This window comes from Plecotus auritus (assembly GCF_963455305.1).
Source record: "Plecotus auritus genome assembly, chromosome: 5".
Classification (NCBI taxonomy): domain Eukaryota; kingdom Metazoa; phylum Chordata; class Mammalia; order Chiroptera; family Vespertilionidae; genus Plecotus; species Plecotus auritus.
Window position 1 is genome coordinate 36,736,266 of NC_137776.1, and position 17,257 is coordinate 36,753,522.

At 51.0% G+C, this 17,257-nt stretch overlaps 1 protein-coding gene across 32 annotated transcripts in view; it reads left to right on the plus strand.

Annotated features, from left to right (window-relative positions):
• Nucleotides 1-17,257, plus strand: part of LRRFIP1 (LRR binding FLII interacting protein 1) — a 121,493-nt gene that overhangs the window by 48,821 nt on the left and 55,415 nt on the right. For all 32 annotated transcript variants that reach the window (XM_080670401.1, XM_080670395.1, XM_080670409.1 and 29 more), the window contains exon 2: nucleotides 14,021-14,107. In XM_080670401.1, the coding sequence (XP_080526527.1) occupies nucleotides 14,021-14,107 (87 nt within the window). The remainder of the gene's footprint in view (nucleotides 1-14,020; nucleotides 14,108-17,257) is intronic.

Genomic DNA, 17,257 nt, shown 5'->3' on the forward strand with positions numbered 1-17,257 from the left:
CCTATCCCAGTGGTCAGCAAACTCATTAGTCAACAGAGCCGCAGTTTGCCGACCACTGCCTTAGGTTACCAAATTTAAAAACGACAACAGTCCAGACAACAATAGCTGTCCAGTGTGCATGAATCAAAAGCATACTTACTTTTTTTTGTCAGATTGGCAGAAAATATATACTTTGGTGAGCCGCAGAATTTTGGTAATTAATATGTGCTGTGCCATGAGATGGAAAAGGTTGAAAATCGTTGCCCTACCAATTCCAGGACCCAGTAAGTTCTGAAAACCAAAAGTTGTTGCTTTTTTGGGTAAGTTTGTGGCAGAATTCATTTGGCAGTGAGACCTGCCCTGGCTGGTGGGCGACTTTTCAGTCTTTACCTCTGTGTGTGAGGGTTGTTTTTAGTAAATAATAGCAAACACTCTTGGAGAGTGAGGTGGGGAGCCTTAGAAGGGAGTCACCCCCAGCCACCCTGGGCAAGGCAGTGCCCCGGCTGGAGGCCTCTGGGCTTTTCACATGTTTGTTTGGTGCCGGTTGTGTTCTCCATTAAGTGACCCTGTTGTCCTGGGAACTGAGGTCTGCAGTGGGGAAGGAGGGCTGGGGGCCACCCCAGTGTCAGAGGAGAGCCAGGGTTGGCAGGAGGAAGCAGAATTGCCAAGCTCCACCTCACCTGGCAAAGGAAACAGCAGGATGAGGGCAGGAGCCCAGCTCCTTCATGATAGTCGGTGCCAGCCGTGGGAGGGGCAGTGTGGAAACCATGCACTTCTCTCACTTTTGTAACTTCCCGTGTTTGAGATGGGTTGTGTCACCTCTGGTGGCTTTCTATATCCTGACTAGCATGAACTGACAAACATCAGTCCTGTCCAGAGAGAGGCTGTCTGGGTAGAGCGTGGGCACAGTCTCCCAAGCCCCATCCCGCGTAGGTACCTGTACCAGGGTCCCTACCTGAGTGGGAGTGTTGACGAATGCGGGGACGAAGGCCGTGCTCTGGGGGCTGGTCCTGCCGTAGCTCAGCCGGAGATTTTTGAGTCCTGAGATCCCATGGTTTGTTTTAGATGGGTCACTTCCTCAAGCAGTCAAATTATAGAAATACTAAGTTAGGTCTTTTCTCACATATTAAGAGTGTCCCACGAGGGCAAAGATGGAGACTAAATTTACCTTTTTTTAAGAGTTAGTTTCTGTGCAGCCGGAAATAATGTCACAGAGCAGAAGCCTCCTTAGTAAAAAAAAAAATTAAAACCCTGCAGTCTAAACTGCCACTTATGCTGAGCACAGGAAATCAAGTTATTTATAGTTGCAACACTGTTTTCTCTCAAAGCTGATTGGACTATTACCTATTAGAGTGAGGTCCTTATCTCGTTTGTACAGGTCTGTGAGGTTGCCATTGGTATGATGTGTTTGCTCCTCAAAAGGCAATGTTCGAGAGGAATGCCCTATCCCTGAAAATTGGGCTGTGTGACTCAGAGAGGAAGCGTGTATGACTAGTTACTCACATGCCAGTTTCCAAAATCTCTGTTCGTGTTTACGAATGTTGATCCTGGAGGCCCGGGGCCCGTAGGTGTGAATTACTAACCTGTGAGGGAATATGCCTGGTATATCCTGCTGTAAGTTGGTCGTGGGGTAGGCAGGAGAGAGTTTTTATTGCCTCACTGTTTTAACTCTATAGAGTTCTCTTTTTTGAATAAAGACACTTATTTTTATGGAATGGATTTACTAGGACTTTCATTATTCAAACTATCTAGATAAACTTAAGTAAATTAACTTCTTTCTCCTAAGTTAAACAAAGGATTAGTTTGACTACATCCAAGATTTAATCATTCAAAATTGCCAGGCATATGACTGCAGACCAACACTGAGGTCCCTACCCCTCAGCCCAACTCCAAAGCAAATGAACCAAAACAAACAAGAACCCCAGACACAGGTGTGTATTCCGAGACTCCTCCATTCATGGGGACCAGGAGGGAGGGCAGCGTCTCAATGGTTTCCTCCTTAAGGCTATAACGTAGCTTTAAAGCAGTTTTGCCTTGAATCTGAGGAACAACTACTTTGTAGTAGAGACATAATGTATCTTAAATGACTGTAGTGAGGATTTACTGTAAATTTTAACCCAAATCTTTCATTTCTATGTTAGTGTGGTAGAGCTTATGAAAGCAGCATCATTTCTGATCCTCGCATCTTTTTTCTCATCTGCGGTACCTGGGTGTGTAGCCTTCCTGTGTCTGCTGCCCTTAACCCTGAGCTGAGCTGAGCTGAGCTGAGCTGAGCTCACACTGCTGGGTCTGCAGCTGTGGTACTAGTCACAGTAGGTAGCATTTCCCAATTCCCCGCCCCGCCCCGGGTCTGCCTTGCCAAGTATTTCCTGTGGCGCCTTCCCCAGTCCTGGTCGCCACCTCATGAGGCTTGGTGATCTCCACTTGCAGATAAAGAGGAAACGGAAAGGTCAGGGGACTTTTCCCAAGTCCACACAGCTAGCAGGAAGGGGCCCCTCCGACGGAGCTGGTGCTGATAGCTGTCACCACTGTGTACAGCGCGTCAGGCAGGGTCTCAGGCTGGAGGCTGCCATTGGCTTCTCTGCAGCTCCCAGCCTCACACGCAGGATCGGGGCCAAAGGGCTTCTTTTTCCTGACAGGGCCCTTCGGATCCCAGCCCTTGCTCCTGAGTGTATATCGAGACCTCTTCATTGTATCAAATGCTTCATTTCTATTTCTGGGAGTTTTCAAAACAAAAGAACACTCTATGGACTGAAGTTTTCTAAATAAGGAAGAGAATACTAGAAACGGGAGCGTGGCAGACATTTCTCCTTTTTCCAGTTTGTGTGCTGGACTAACTTTGTCACTATCAGTCACTGTGTCAGCCCTCACGGGAACCCCGGGAGCTGAGCCTTTTCCCGTGTGGCTCCTCCCTAACCCCATGCCACCCAGACAGGCCCCTGGAGGGTGGAAATGATGGCTTCTCTTTCTTCCCTGGCTAGTTCCGGGACTGTCATTGGACATAGGGAAGGCTGTCAGTAGTTGTGTCCGGCCTAACAGAGGAAAGCGTGGTGCTGTGAGAGTCTGCCTTATTCTGAGAGGGAATATGCTTTGTGACACCTTGAAGGGGTGGGGTCTCCAGGGAAAACGCTGCATGGAGCAGGGAACGAGAAGGGGGAGGAGCCCAGGTGCCTGGGCTGCAGGGAACCTGTCACCTGGAGAGCCGCACAAGTGCACTGGGCTACTCTCACCTGTCAGCCGCATGCATGGTGATGGGTGGCCATCATGCTCTTGTTGGTAGTTCCAGCGGCTCTTGTTGAGACTGTTGAAGGAAATGTGAACACTCACTCTTCTCAGAAAAAATTTCACATGTGTTCACAGCCAGAGGAGGAAGTGATTTTCATGGAGGGTAATGTGCAACGTCTCTACCCACCCTCAGGACTGTGCTGAATGTTCCGAGTCATCGCACTCGATAAAGTAACATGAATAATTTTGTTCCTGGTTAATATAAGTTTGTTATTTTGGTATGTAGGGTACTTTTAAGAAGTTTGTTATTCTCAAACTTTTAAGAAGTTTATTATTCTGAGATTCCCAGCGGCACCATGGGGAGAGATTGACAGTGCTTGACCCCTTGTGTGGAGATGACCTTTCAGAGGCGACGGAAGCACCTAGAGGTGCCCAGCCCGAAAATGAGGGCTGATGTTCAGAAGGGACGCAGTTTGTCCGAGCTCATGTCATTGGTCAGGGGTAGAGCCAAGACTGGTGGCTCAGTCTTGAGACACCCTCTGGACAGTCTCCCTCTGTGGAAACTCCAGGAGAGACCAAGAGGATGCAATCTGGACAAAGGTGGCACCCATTGCTTCTTGGGCTGTTCGTCCAGGTCCCCCAGGAGCAGAGGGTGGGGTACCAGCTCCTCGGGGCCCAGGCCCAGTCACGATCAGCTTGGCAAGATAAAGGCTTCTTTGAAGGCTGCTGTTTTATCACAGAATTCCATGATAATTTTAACGTGTACTCCATAACTTACCTGAGTTGCTTTCGATGGAAACATAGTGTTAAACTTTAACGAGTTAAACTTTAGTCTTTAACTTTGTGTCCTTCAATTCTTCAAGTAAAAATGATAAATTGTGTCATGTTTATTTTGTGGCTTACACACTGGCCTCCAGATCTGTTCCCTGAACCTGTGGCCACGCTGTTTGAACAAGTGTGGCCGAACACCAGAGGTCCGGCCTCGGTTCCGTTCCAGTTTTAAAGCTGTAGTTCACGGCCCTGTCAGACCCCATGCCTCTTTTTTATTACACATTTTTTAACATCTTCATTATGAACCTGAAATGAAATTCATTGATGGTAACATCTACCAGCATATATAATATCATGTTAATAGAATGTTTCACTAAACATTAAAAAGAAGCAAAAGGAAGGTAAGTTGCAACGCTGGAATGTGAATTTCAATGCCTAAATGCTGGTGCAGCCTTCAGATACATCCTAGCTGCAGAATGCAGACTGATACTTGACATGCTGTCCTCACACCCAAACAGCTACCGGTGACTTGACATCCCAAAATTATGACTAACTCTTAGGAAAGTTCTGAACAAAATCAAGTGTAATCTTCCCTTGCTTTCCTGCTGATTGCATTCCTGGGATAGTCAATGCACGTTAAAACTGTGCAGAACACATTTTGAGTTTATGTGTAAGTTGGAATCAGTTTGTCGATCTGAAAGTGATCACATGCTTCTTCTGTCTGCCTGATGGCCACTGGGAAAGCCCCTCATTGGGCAGCCTATCTCTGCAGGCTGGTGCCTTGCCCCTAAATGCCATTAGTATCCCCTCCAATCACTGTGACAACCCCCTCCCCCCAATACACCACTATTTCCAAAATACTCTCTTAGAGTGGCACTCTCCCCATGACAACTGTGCCTTCCCTTGGTGGCAATGGTCATAAAGAGAGGCCCCCTCAGTGGGTCTTGGGAAGATGAGGTTTTGAGACTGCAGTAAAATGCACGGTGGCAGCCGAGAGACATGGTGGGCAGTGGATACATGGTACAAGGCCAGCACCGGTCGCCGTTGGGGCGCTGCCGGCTTGGCGAGTTCCTGTTCACACGGGTGCAGGGGAACACTCATTGCCCAGTCCACTTGGTTGCTTTGAATAACAGATTATTTTTAGACTCTACTGCATATGAGGGGCTGGGGGTTTACTTTTGTTTTAGAAAACAAAAGTTGGTGGCTGTTTTCACTTCCTGTAGCAAAGGCAGCTCAGGAAAGGGCTCTGTCACAGCCTTGTAGGAACTGCACAGCACTGTCTGCTCTGGGCTGGGAACGTGCCCCACATTGTAAGTCCCTTAACACAGGCCTGCATGTGTGATCTCCGGGGTCTCAGGCTCGCCCCGTCGGAAGCTGTGTTCCTTTGTCACTACAGGGAGGAATCACATGTGGACGGAAGTCCCCTGCTTGTTTCTGGAACAAAACAGGTTTTGTCACCACTTCAGGCACAATATTCCTCTCACACAGACAGGAGTGAACTTTATTATTTTTTTTTTAATTTAATAAATCTTTATTGTTCAGATTATTACAATTGTTTCTCCTTTTGCCCCCAAAGCTCCCCTCCACCCCACCCTTTGCCCTTACCTCCCCCCACACTGTCCTCATCCATAGGTGTATGATTTTTGTCCAGTCTCTTCCTGCACCCCCCATATCCCTTTCCCCTGAGAATTATCAGTCCACTCCCTTTCTATGCCCCTGATTCTATTCTATTCACCAGTTTATTCTGTTCCTCAGATTTTTAATTCACTTGATTTTTAGGTTCACTTGTTGATAGATATGTATTTGTTGTTCATAATTTTTATCTTTACCTTTTTCTTCTTCTTCCTCTTCTTAAAGAATACCTTTCAGCATTTCATATAATACTGGTTTGGTGGTGATGAACTCCTTTAGCTTTTTCTTATCTGTGAAGCTCTTTATTTGACCTTCCATTCTGAATAATAGCTTTGCTGGGTAGAGTAGTCTTGGTTGTAGGTTCTTGTTATTCATCACTTTGAATATTTCTTGCCACTCCCATCTGGCCTGCATAGTTCCTGTTGAGAAATCAGCTGACAATCGGATAGGTGCCCCCTTGTAGGTAATTAACTGTTTTTGTCTTGCTGCTTTTAATAGTCTTTGTCTTTTGCTGCTTTTAATATTCTCTCCTTGTCTTTTGCTTGGCATTTTAATTATGATGTGTCTTGGTGTGGTCCTCTTTGGATTCCTTTTGTTTGGGGTTCTGTGCGCTTCCTGGACTTGTAAGTCTATTTCTTTCACCAGGTCGGGGAAGTTTTCTGTCATTATTGCTTCCAATAGGTTTTCAGTATCTTGCTCTCTCTCTTCTTCTGGCACCCCCATAATTCTGATGTTGGTATGCTTGAAGTTGTCCCAGAGGCTTCTTACACTATCTTCAACTTTTTGGATTCTTTTTTCTTTTTGCTTTTCCGGTTGAGTGTTTTTTGCTTCTTTGTATTTCAAATCTTTGACTTGATTCTTGCGTTCCTCTAGTCTGCTGTTGGGTCTCTGTATAATATTTTTTATTTCAGTCAGTGTATGTTTAATTTCTAGTTGGTCCTTTTTCACATCCTCGAGGGTCTCCTTATATTTATCGGCCTTTTCTAGAATATTCTTGAAAAGCCTTATAACCGTGGTTTTGAATTCTATATCCAGTCATTTGTTTTCCTCCATTTCTTTCGTTTGTGATCTGTTTCTTTGTCTCCCCATTTTTCACTGCTTCCCTGAGTTGGTAGGGTAGCTTTGTGTGCTAGGTTTCCTATATGGCCCAGTGGGTCAGCCTCCCCAGTTAACCTGAGGTGGACACTCTTGGTGCACCCCTTTGTGGATTGTGTGTACAGCCTTGTTGTAGTTAAGTCTTGATTGTTGTTGGTATCACTGGGAGGAATTGACCTGCAGGCCAGTTGGCTGTGAGGATCAGCTGTGTCTACACTGGGAGATTTTCGGTGCTGGAGACAGCCTTATAGGATTAGCCTTGCCAGATTGCAAAAGCCTCTGTGCTCAGCTTGGAAGGGGTGGAGTCTCAGGGCGGAGCAGACAGTCTTGGCTTCCTGTCAGCCCTGCCCTTGCGCGCAAGTCTCCAGACCTCTGCCTTCTGTGATTCCCGAGTTTCCACCTGACAGTCCAGATTTTCCCTGTAAGAGCGTGGGTCCCCAGGGGCTCACTCGGAACTGCGGTTTAGTGCAGTTGGAACTGGGGTTCAGTGCAGTCAGGAGCTTCTGACTCCCATCCGCTAGGGATAGCCTGTGGTAACCTCCGCAGTCAGTCTTTGTGTGCACTCGCGCCTCCAGACCCCTGCCGCCGCAGCTCCCCTGAGTCTCCGAGTCTCTGAGTCTCCGTGTGCCTTTCCCTCTACCTGACAGTCCAAACTCCCCCTGTATGAGCCTGGGTCCACGGGGTTTCACCCGGAACTGAGGTTCAGTGCAGTCGGAATTGGGGTTCAGTGCAGTCAGGGGCTTCCTTCCCCCTCCCTTCCTCTCTGCGCACGTCTCCGTACCTCAGCCCTTTGCCGCTCCTTCTCTGTGAGCTTTCCTCTTTCCTTCTAGTTGTAGAATTTCCACTCAGCCAGCTTTCCTGTGGTTCTGGATGGTGTCCGTTCTGTCTTTTAGTTGTAGTTTTGAAATTGTTGTGCAGGGCAGCAGTTTAGGTGCTTACCTATGCCGCCATCTTGGTTTCTCTTCAGGAGTGAACTTTAAATGCATCCTTAAGTTTCTCCTTGGAGATTGTAAACTATAGCTATGGCATGTGGCCTGACAGGAATTCTGTTTGTTTATCAGAAAAATTCTCCAACCTGGAGGCCAAAGTGGATGTGTATGGTCAGTATTAAAACTTCATCGAATGCTGTGCAGGTGACAAACTGCTCGTCTCTCTTAGCCCCACGCGGCATCATTTCCACTTGACATCTAAGGCAACACACCAAGGAGGTGGCCGTCATTGGGTCCCGCATGGGTGTCCAAGGCCCAGTCCTCTCTCTCTTGATCCAGAGAGGGCACGGCACTCTCCCCATGACAACTGTGCCTTCCCTCGGTGGCGATGGTCATAAAGGTCATACAAACCCTCCAGCGCAAGGCCCAGTCCTCTGTCTCTTGATCCAGGTGGTGTTCTTCGTGTGTGCTGACAGTTCCCTCCCAAACAGCGCCTGGAATGTCAGCGCCCAGCATCACAGAGCCTTGCGGCCATGCACACGTCAGTCACGTGCTGTGGGTGTCCCCTGGCTCTGCAGGGTGGGAGCTGGTTTCCCCGGCTGTCAACGTGCTGCCTGTCCTGACCCCAAGGCTTTCTCGGGGTGGAGGAGATGGCGAGAGCACGTCTCAGCCCATTTCTGAAGAGTCGCCGAAGTTGAGGCTCGTGAACCCCTCCATCTTCCATGTAGCACGCGAGCCCTGGGTACCTACAGAGACCAGAGCAGAGTGAGAACTGGTTCTCTGACTGCGGGTGCGATGCCGTGGGATGTAAATTCCACACTGTGGGCGTCCCAGAGAAGCTCCGAAGCTCAGGACAAGGAGAGACAGAGCCAGGAGTCCCTGACGAGGTGCGTGGCTCGCAAGGACGGGGAGCGAGTTTGCCTCCTTCCCTCACCTCTGTTTTCTCTGAGAGCCAGGCCTCCTGGCCCACCATGTCTCTGCTCTCTGAGGAGCATATGGGGGGCATCTGGGTAAACGGGTAGAGCCACAGGAAGGACACAGACATCCCTACGCAGGGTGCTGGGCAGTACTTCCTACCATTTACCCTCTAGCGCAGGCAGGAAGACGGTGTGACGGCAGCCACGTGCGAGCTCAGCGAGGGCACGGCACGCCTCGGCCGGGGTTCTCCCGGCTTCCTGGCCAGTTGCTTCTCTGTCTAGTCTGCCCGGCCTCAGTCCCCAGCGGAGTCGGGCTCTCCCAGCTCCCTGATCTCGGAAAGGAGCAGCCCTCTTCTTCGGAGGAAGCTGTTATCTCTGGAATTCCTGGCTCGGAGCAGGCCTGTCGGAGCGCTGGCGGGACAGGCATGCTTCTGATTGTTTATCCTGAGGCCTTTGTGTCCTGTTCCAGGGAAACCCACTTCCGTGCTACGGTTGGGTTTGACCTGCAGGTCATCAACCCTCGGCATTGCGCAGGGACCAACCCATCACTAAGGGACCAACCCGTCACTAAGGTGATGCCTGCTGTGCCGAGATTTCCCCGCAGAGCTCTGCAGCCTTGGCCCAGCCTGGCCCGGTCTGTGCCGCCCCTGAGGACAGGTCATAGGGAGCAGTGTCTCTCTCCCCAGCCAGCCTGTGCGCCCCCTGGCCGGGCCCCTGGCTGATCACATCTGTGGCCTCAGCTGGCCACTGGAGGGCTGGCCTGCGAGACCCTGGCCGGGAGGGCTGGCCTGAGGCTCAGATCTGGGCTTCTCTGTGCACGTTTAGCATCCCTCATACCATCGTGTCAGAGTGCTGTCATATTTGTGGTCAAGTAAAATGTAAAAGTGGAACTTCGGAGTCAAAGGTTCCAATTTTTAGAATTATAGTGAGGCAGCTTAGGTGATAAATGGTGTCTTCTCATCCCAAAACCCAGGTCGATAAAGCTGCTGACTGGATTCCGGGCCAGGCCAGGAAGATACTTGGGGGAGGGGCTGGCCGTGCCCCCTGTGTGGGGGATGGAACTCTGGCATTCCCGGCCATTCCCAGCTGCACTGTGGGCGTGCCTGAGAAAGCCAGGGAGCCTGGATCTCGTCAGAGGAGCCCTGGCTGGTCAGTGCCTCCATCAGAGCAAAGAGGGGGCCTGGGTGTTCTTGGGTGGGGGGCACAACACTGCACGTTGTAGCAGCAGAACCCCGGCCACCTGCCAGCGGCAGTGAGCATGGCTTTGGTTTGGGGCACCTTCATTTTCTTCCTTCCTCTCCCCCTTCACCCCCTCCCTCCTTCTGTCATCCCTACCCCCTTCCCTTCCAGGCCTCCCCCCTCGGCACGCCCCCCCCCCCCCCTCCTTCCTTCCTTCCTTCCAAAAATGTTGCTATTTATTTGAAAACTGTCAGACAACCCGACGTAATTGGGATGACAGAAAGCAAAGGTCCCCACACTTGAGCGGGAACATGTGGAAGCCCAGATGGCTGCCTCCCCCCAGGTTCTGTCTCAGGGGGCCCAGGTGGGGCCTCAGGTGTTGCATCTCCGACAGGTCCCTGTGAGGCCCCTGCCCTGGGAAGGACACTGTGACAGCCATTGTTTTAAAGAGCCCACGTCCCACCTCCAGCCCCAACAACCCTCCACTTACAGCCATGTGGACCCCACCGTCCCCACCCAGGTTATGTTAAGGCAAATCTGAGCAAAACCATAGCATTTCATCCTCAATATTTGAATGTGTATCTCAACAAGGATGGTATTGGGCAGAGGAGGGAGGGTTCAGGGCCCAGACCTCAGGCTGAGGCGACAAGCTGCGGGCTTGTGGCCACCGCCTGCAAGCAGGGGAGAGAGCAGCCTAGGACCCTGGGGCCATGCAGCAGGCCCCTGGTCAGGAGCTGCTGGTTACCAGGGCCTGGAGAGCCAGCAGAGGTCAGAGAACGAGCTTGGGCGAAGTCATCAATGGAGCGACCAGCACACTCCCACTGACAGCTGGCTGGGGGAGTGTCACGGTCCTGTGTCTAAACTGTTTTTTTTACACCCCGAGCAGTTTATACTTTGTCTCCTAAATTCAACAGATCCGTGTGCTTTCCTCCATTCGTGTCATTTCCCTTGAGGTTGGGGGCTGGGGGTGGATAACACAGAGGCCATACCCCAACTCCAAAACCCCAGGGCCTTGGAGGTGGGAGGTGTGTCCAGGTTTTGGTGAGTGTCCTGTGCATGCGCCTCAGGGTGGTGGCTGGGTGGGGTTCTTCTCCAGAGTTGTCTGGCCTCTGGGACCACGTGGGTCTCTTTGGGACGGGGGGGCCCCTGACCTCCCGCAGTGGCCTCACAGCTGTGCCTCATCCTCGGCCTGTGGTCCAGCCAGCCCCGCCCACTCATGTTCACGGGCTCGTCCGTCCACCCAAAAGCAGCTTCTTCTCACTTGCTGGGCTTCCCGCTGCCCTCCCCGCCCCTCTTCCTGCACCAACTTGCAGCCAGAGAGATCTTTCTAAGTCAGAAGTCAGGCCCTGCTGTGTTCCCGCTTAAAAGCCTTCAGCGGTTCTACATTCCTGAAGGCTGGGCCTGGACCCCCGCCCTGGGGACTTCCCGCCCGGCCACATGCCCTCGTCCCACACTCCCCGGCCCTGGCTCTCTCCTCTTTGCTCCTCAGGGTCTGGCTTAGGGCTTCTGTCCCCCCAGGAAGCCCTCCTGACACTGGCATTGGGTTAAGTTCCCTCCACCCCTCCACCCCCACTGTAGCACTCGTCACTTGTTCATGGTCACCAATTGCTTCATCTGCATCCCAAGACTTTCAGACCGCACCTTGAAAGTCCTTCCCGGGCCCTGGGCAGTGCGGTGAGTTCCTGTGGCCGGGCTGGTAACCTGGGCTGGTGAGGGCTGGTGAGTGGTGGCCCCTGCAAGCGAAGTACAGAAAGTGAAAGTAGCATTTGGAAACTCTTCAACCCTCTGACATGGCTGTGACCTCAGCGTGCAAGTGTGTGTTGTACACAAGTGTCTACGGTGAAGGATTTGCCCTGCACCGAGGAAGCGCTGGCCCCGAGGCCCACTGGCCCCTGAACCGTCGTCAGCAATTGGAAGGTGGGGCCGGGCTCAGGCGACTGGAGAGGATGAATTTGGGTTTGATGTCACCATGGCGGACTGTTGCCATCTTGTATTTTGTTCATGTAAAGACTCGCTCATATCAGATATATCCTCACGTGAGTGATCGTTATCTCCTGTGCTCCATGCCAGGCTGTTTCATGTTCTTGGCAATGTCAGCGTCTTAGGATGAACCGTGTGGTGAGGACTCCTGCGTTTTTCTTGGAGGCATCTCAGGCTGGTGTTGGGGTTCTTCTGCTGATAATAGCCTCATGCTGGCGAAGTTGCCTGTGCACAGGTTTTGTGCTGAAGTGCTGACCCGCAGGGGCCTGGGGTTCTCAGCCAGCGGCCCACAAGCATGATCCTTACCTCCTGCATCCTGAGTGCTTTGCTGTCCACATATGAGTCATGTGGGTGCTGCATAGGCCGGCGATGGCCAGGATTTGAAATTGCATGGAACTGCACATTTATCTCCTTTCTAAATTATAATCTGTGGTCCAAGTTGATCTGTCTTTGGGGTTGGCTGGCTGTGACCTTCTAAGGAATTTATTCTATAACTTGGTTTTGTTCATGTGGTTCCTTTATCAACCAAGCTCATGTCCTTCAATCAGGGTTGTCCTCAGGGACAGGACAGACACGTTGGGCTGGATGTGAGGACCAGAGGCGACGGCGGACCATGGCCGAAGCCCTTTGCTGGGTAGCTGGGGTGTGTTGGGACATTACCGCACTCCTGTCTCCCTCTGCCTGCTCGCACAGCCCCTTCCTCTTTCTTACATTCCACCCGCCTTCTTCCTCCATGCCCTCCCTTCTCTTTCCCCAGTCCCCCTCCCAGCCACACCCCACCCCCTGCTGGTGGGCTGTGGCCACCTGGTCTGAGCCAGTGTAGACGCTGAGCCCACAGGCTGCTGGGCGGCGGCTGCCCTCTGTGTGAACGTCCTCCTCGCTGGCCGGTCCATGGGGCTGGAGGAAGCACGTAGCCAGTGTCAGTCTAATGGGCCTTCCCTGTCCTCGCCTCCGGCGCTGCCCCTCACACAGTGCTCAGAAAATTGAAAATGGCAGTGAGGAATCCACGTGCTGACACAGCAGTGGTTTTTGACACCTTGATTTGAAGGAGCCACGTGAACAAGCCAGTCAACCACTGACAGCTCAGCTGTGTGGTCAGTTTTCGTCTTAGATGAGAATTTAGAAAGAAGATGAACTTAATTCCGTACAAGACTGAGATGGGGTGATGGATGTCCCTGACACCAGGACCCGCCGTCCAGACATGAGCCTGCCATGCAGGAGCCCACCGTTGGGGAGACCCTGTGTGACTCGACACTCGGCCCCCTCACTGCTCGCTGGCCCACCGACCACCCCAGAAGCCTGGTACCATCCCCAATGGCCCCGTTTTAAGGTTCTTTAGGGGACAGTGGGACGGCTGAAAAATGTGTCTACAGCTCTGGTGGAAGAATTACAAGGGTAGCCTCGAAAATTAAGTGGGTGGAAGGTGGAATGTATTTGACGCCAGGGGACCTGGACCCTGACACATTGTGCCACTCGCCTCCTGAATAGTGGGTGAGCACGAGATTGTGCAGCATGAAGCAGCGTTCAGGTGCCAGGTTTGCCGGCACTGGTTGGCCTGGGTCAGGCGTTTGAAATACTCTCAAGCAGAGTACGGAAAAACAGCCACAGCTGAAAGATAGATTCTTCTTTAACGTAACACTTCTAACAGCTCTGGTCTTGGTCTTGAGAAAAGATGGCTTCCCAGCACTGCAGGTGTTGAAGGGGAAGCTGAGGGCAGCAGGGTTGTAGAGAGGTGACCGAACAGGAGTTCTGGAAATCTGGGTCAGAGTCCCAGCCCCGTGCCCTCGGACATGTCTGGCAGCCTCTCCCAGCCTCCACTTCCTGCTCTGTAAAGGGAGGGATTGAACCAGTGACCCGTGGTCCCATCCTGCTCAAATGTTTCGCTTCATGCATTAGTCTGTTGTATCTTCAGAGGAAGGCAGACTGCCCAGTCCTGCCACCTATGGGCTGGATGACCTTGGGCAAGTTACTCACCTTCTCTGTGCCTTAGTCCCCTCGATAGTATCTACCTAATAGCGCTATCAGTAATAGTAACTGCTTAATACAGCTATGCGAGGAGCACACGGCTAATATAACTGAAGCCCTTAGAATAGAGCCCACGGCATTTGGTCAGGGCTCCATAAATGGCAGCAGTCATTATTACTTGTAACTGCCACGACCCTTGACCCTTTTAACTCTTACGAGCCTGTGATGGCATTCCTGTAGATTCGTTAACCTCTGAACAAGGTTTTCTTTCAGTAGCATCCTTGTTACCCAGGTACATGGAAGGGGCCACTGGTCTGTGTTCTAACACAATTTCCGGGTGTGTTTCAGGCGGAGGCCAGGCTGGCAGCGAAGCGTGCGGCCCGCGCGGAGGCCCGAGAGATCAGGATGAAGGAGCTGGAGCGGCAGCAGAAGGAGGTAATGCTGACCTCTTCCTTGGTTCTTTTCACGGGCGATTTAATGTTAGGTAGAGTGTGCAAGTGCAGAGGCACCTGTCCATCCGACACAGCTCATGATCAGAACGCACTTGTGCCTGTGACTTCTGTTCAAGGTCAGGCCAGGGAGGGTGCATAGCACAGATGCCAAACGTGCTTGTCCCAGATGCCGGCCTGCGGGATCCGGACAGAGCCACTTGCCTGCATACTGGTAGATCCACCCAGCCTGGCTTTCTGGCTCTGCATTTCAAGGTCTTACTTCTGAGAGAATCCCGATCCTCTGAATTAAAAATATGAAAGAAGAACAGACGATTATGTTTTTATACTAACTAAACTGTTTTGTTTAAAAATGTTTTTCCTGTGGTTTTACACTTTCTTTAAATTAAATCTTTATTGTTGAAAGTATTATGTAAGTCCCCTTACCCCACCATTGACCACTTATAGCCCTTCCCCACTGCCCACCTCCGGCCTTCACCACCCTATTGTCTGTACCCATAGGTTGTGCATGTATGCGTACAGACTCTTCCCACCACCCACCCTTCCCCGGCTTTACACTTCGTAATAGGTTTCATGAAGCCTGAAGGCCGAGTGCAGTACAGAGCACAGAGTAAATACCATGGATGCAATAGCCAGGGAAGAAGTTGCCACCCTGGGAGAGCGGATGGTGATGTGTTTACACACCTGTGAAAGGTGTTTGCTACTTATTTTCATAATCTCCAGCTGGAGCCAGAAGTCATGTGGACAGCTGACTACCTGGCAGTGAGAGCTCTGAGCTTTTCCAGGGCTTTTCCATGACCTTGAGGTCATGGGGGAATGAGGGCGTCCCTCGCTATGGGACCCTGTGCTGCTGTGGGCCACGCCCTTGGAGACCGTCCGCCCCAGGTCCGCCCCAGGCCCCACCGAAGGCTCTGCTTGTTCAGAAAATTTGAATGTAGTGTGTTGGAAAGAGCCGGCCAGCTGCCTTCCCCAGGGCTAGTTTGCGTACACAGTCTTGTTTGGTTCTCTCAGGCAAATTGTAAAAGTCCAGCCGATGTTTTAAAACTTGTGAGATTTCAGGAAAAAAAATCTAGATTTCCAGTTTCTCTTAAAACCATTGCAGATTCCGCCACTTTCCTGTAGGGTGAGGCTCCAGACATGGGTCACTCGAGGTCGCTCTCCGCCTGAGGGGTCTGTCACTCCCTGTGGAGGTGTGTCCTGGAGGAGGGTCATGGCCAGAGGTAAATGTGGGGAGGAAAACCGTCCTTGTGATTTGAGGAATAGGTAGAAGGTCATTAGAAACTCAAGCCCAGAGAGGTCTGGGTCCCTGAGAGGCCACCCCACACACAGCGTTGTTGGGAAGTGACTATATTGTAGGCAGTGCTTGTGCTGTGTTTCTATGTGAATATGGACTAAACAAGTGTTTGCAAGTAGGTTCTCCTCCTTGTTGGAAATACAAATACAGTTGGAAGCAAGTTCTGGTGTTCATGATATAGAATTAACTTAGTACTTTAATTGTTTGTACTTTTTTCTCTTAATTCACTGGAAGAAGCGTGGGTTTAGCATTTTCTCAGTGCCCTGCCCCCTAGAATTGCATTGATCATTTTAAATTGGAAATAATGATTCGGACTTTGAAACTTCCTGAGGCCCGATGATTCTCTAGAAGCACCTTCCTGTTCGTTATCTTGGTTGGGGGCAAGGACTGGAACCTGATCAGTACCCATCCACAAACTCGGGGTGGGGGAAGGTGGGGAGGTGTGAGCCTGACCTGGAGTGACTCTTGAGGTTCATGCAAAGAAGCATTTTCACATCCGAAATTAACTGTTTGGCCTGGGACGTGGAGACAGGAGCAGGTCTTGTTTAGCAGGCCCTCATCACATGCTGAGAGAGTGTCACCTGAGCTTAGGAGCCGTCCTGACACCAGCAGCCTCTGCCCACTCGGATGGACTCAGGTATACATCGCAGTCTTTGGACGCCGCCCAATAGGATAGCCTGAACTAGAAGAACTGGGTATTTTAAATGACAAGTTGCTTTTTCAAACCACCTGGTGTCAATGTCCCTTTAAATACTTCTGTTCATTCAGTAGACACTTGCAGGCCCCCTGGGAGCCCCTCCCCTCTGCTTTGGAAATCGGAATGGCAGCAGGGGGTCAGGGCGCTCCCTGGGTGGGCAGTGGTCATCTGGGCAGAGGGCCTCAGAGGTCAGGGTGCCCACACAGTGGGCAGAGGCCCAGTCTCAGGATGCAGAGGCAGGTGCTCCCTTCTCCAGCACTAGGAGCCTCCCACCCTCTCCGTGGCTAATGGTTTTTATCGGCTTTTCCAGTTGCTCCAATAGTTCCCAGTCCTTTTTATATCAAGGTCTTAAAAGAGCTCTAAGAAGAATTTGCCCCAAGTTTTTGTTGCTGTGCCAGGTTTTGCCACGGTGATTGAGTTTCAACACGGGATCTCCCCTCCTCCCTGAACTGTCCCCTGAGCTCTGTTGTTGAGGCTGAACCAACAGCTCAGGAGAGAGGGGACAGTGAGCCTTAGGGGTCTGACCTTGGTGTTCGTGGTAGTGTTAGTCATCATTTTTATAGCTTTTCTCACATTTAAGAGAAACTGACTTTCACCAAGTATACAGTGTAACATTTGTACAAAATCAAGATGAAAATGAGTTACAATGTATGTCAAGCATGTCAAACTTGTGGCCGGTGGGCCGCATGCCTTGGCCCACCGGCCGCAAGTTTGACATGCTTGTGTGCGTACATATCTGTCTTCCAAATTATACATTTAGATAAAATATATCCTCTCCTTATTTACAGACAGAATTAATTTAAATGTGCACTTGATAACCTAAGCAGGTGCTTGTAAAGTTCTTGATTTAGAGAATAAAAATGAAGTGGAATTAAGCCAAGAAACCATGTGTTTGAATGGCCTCCTTTAAACACCCAGCCCTGTTTCTCTATTTGAGTCAAAGGAAGTCATCTTATATTTCGTTTTAATTCTACACCCTAAGATAACCCTGCCTGTTAAGTCACGGCCCTTTAATTTTGGTAGTGCGGAAGGGGCCTCGGTGGCTGTCACACAGGGCCAGGCACCCCGAGGACAGCAGCGGCTGGCACCTGAGCGTTTACAGGGCCCGGGGCCGGTGAAGCCTGGCCTGCCCTCGGGTGTTTGGT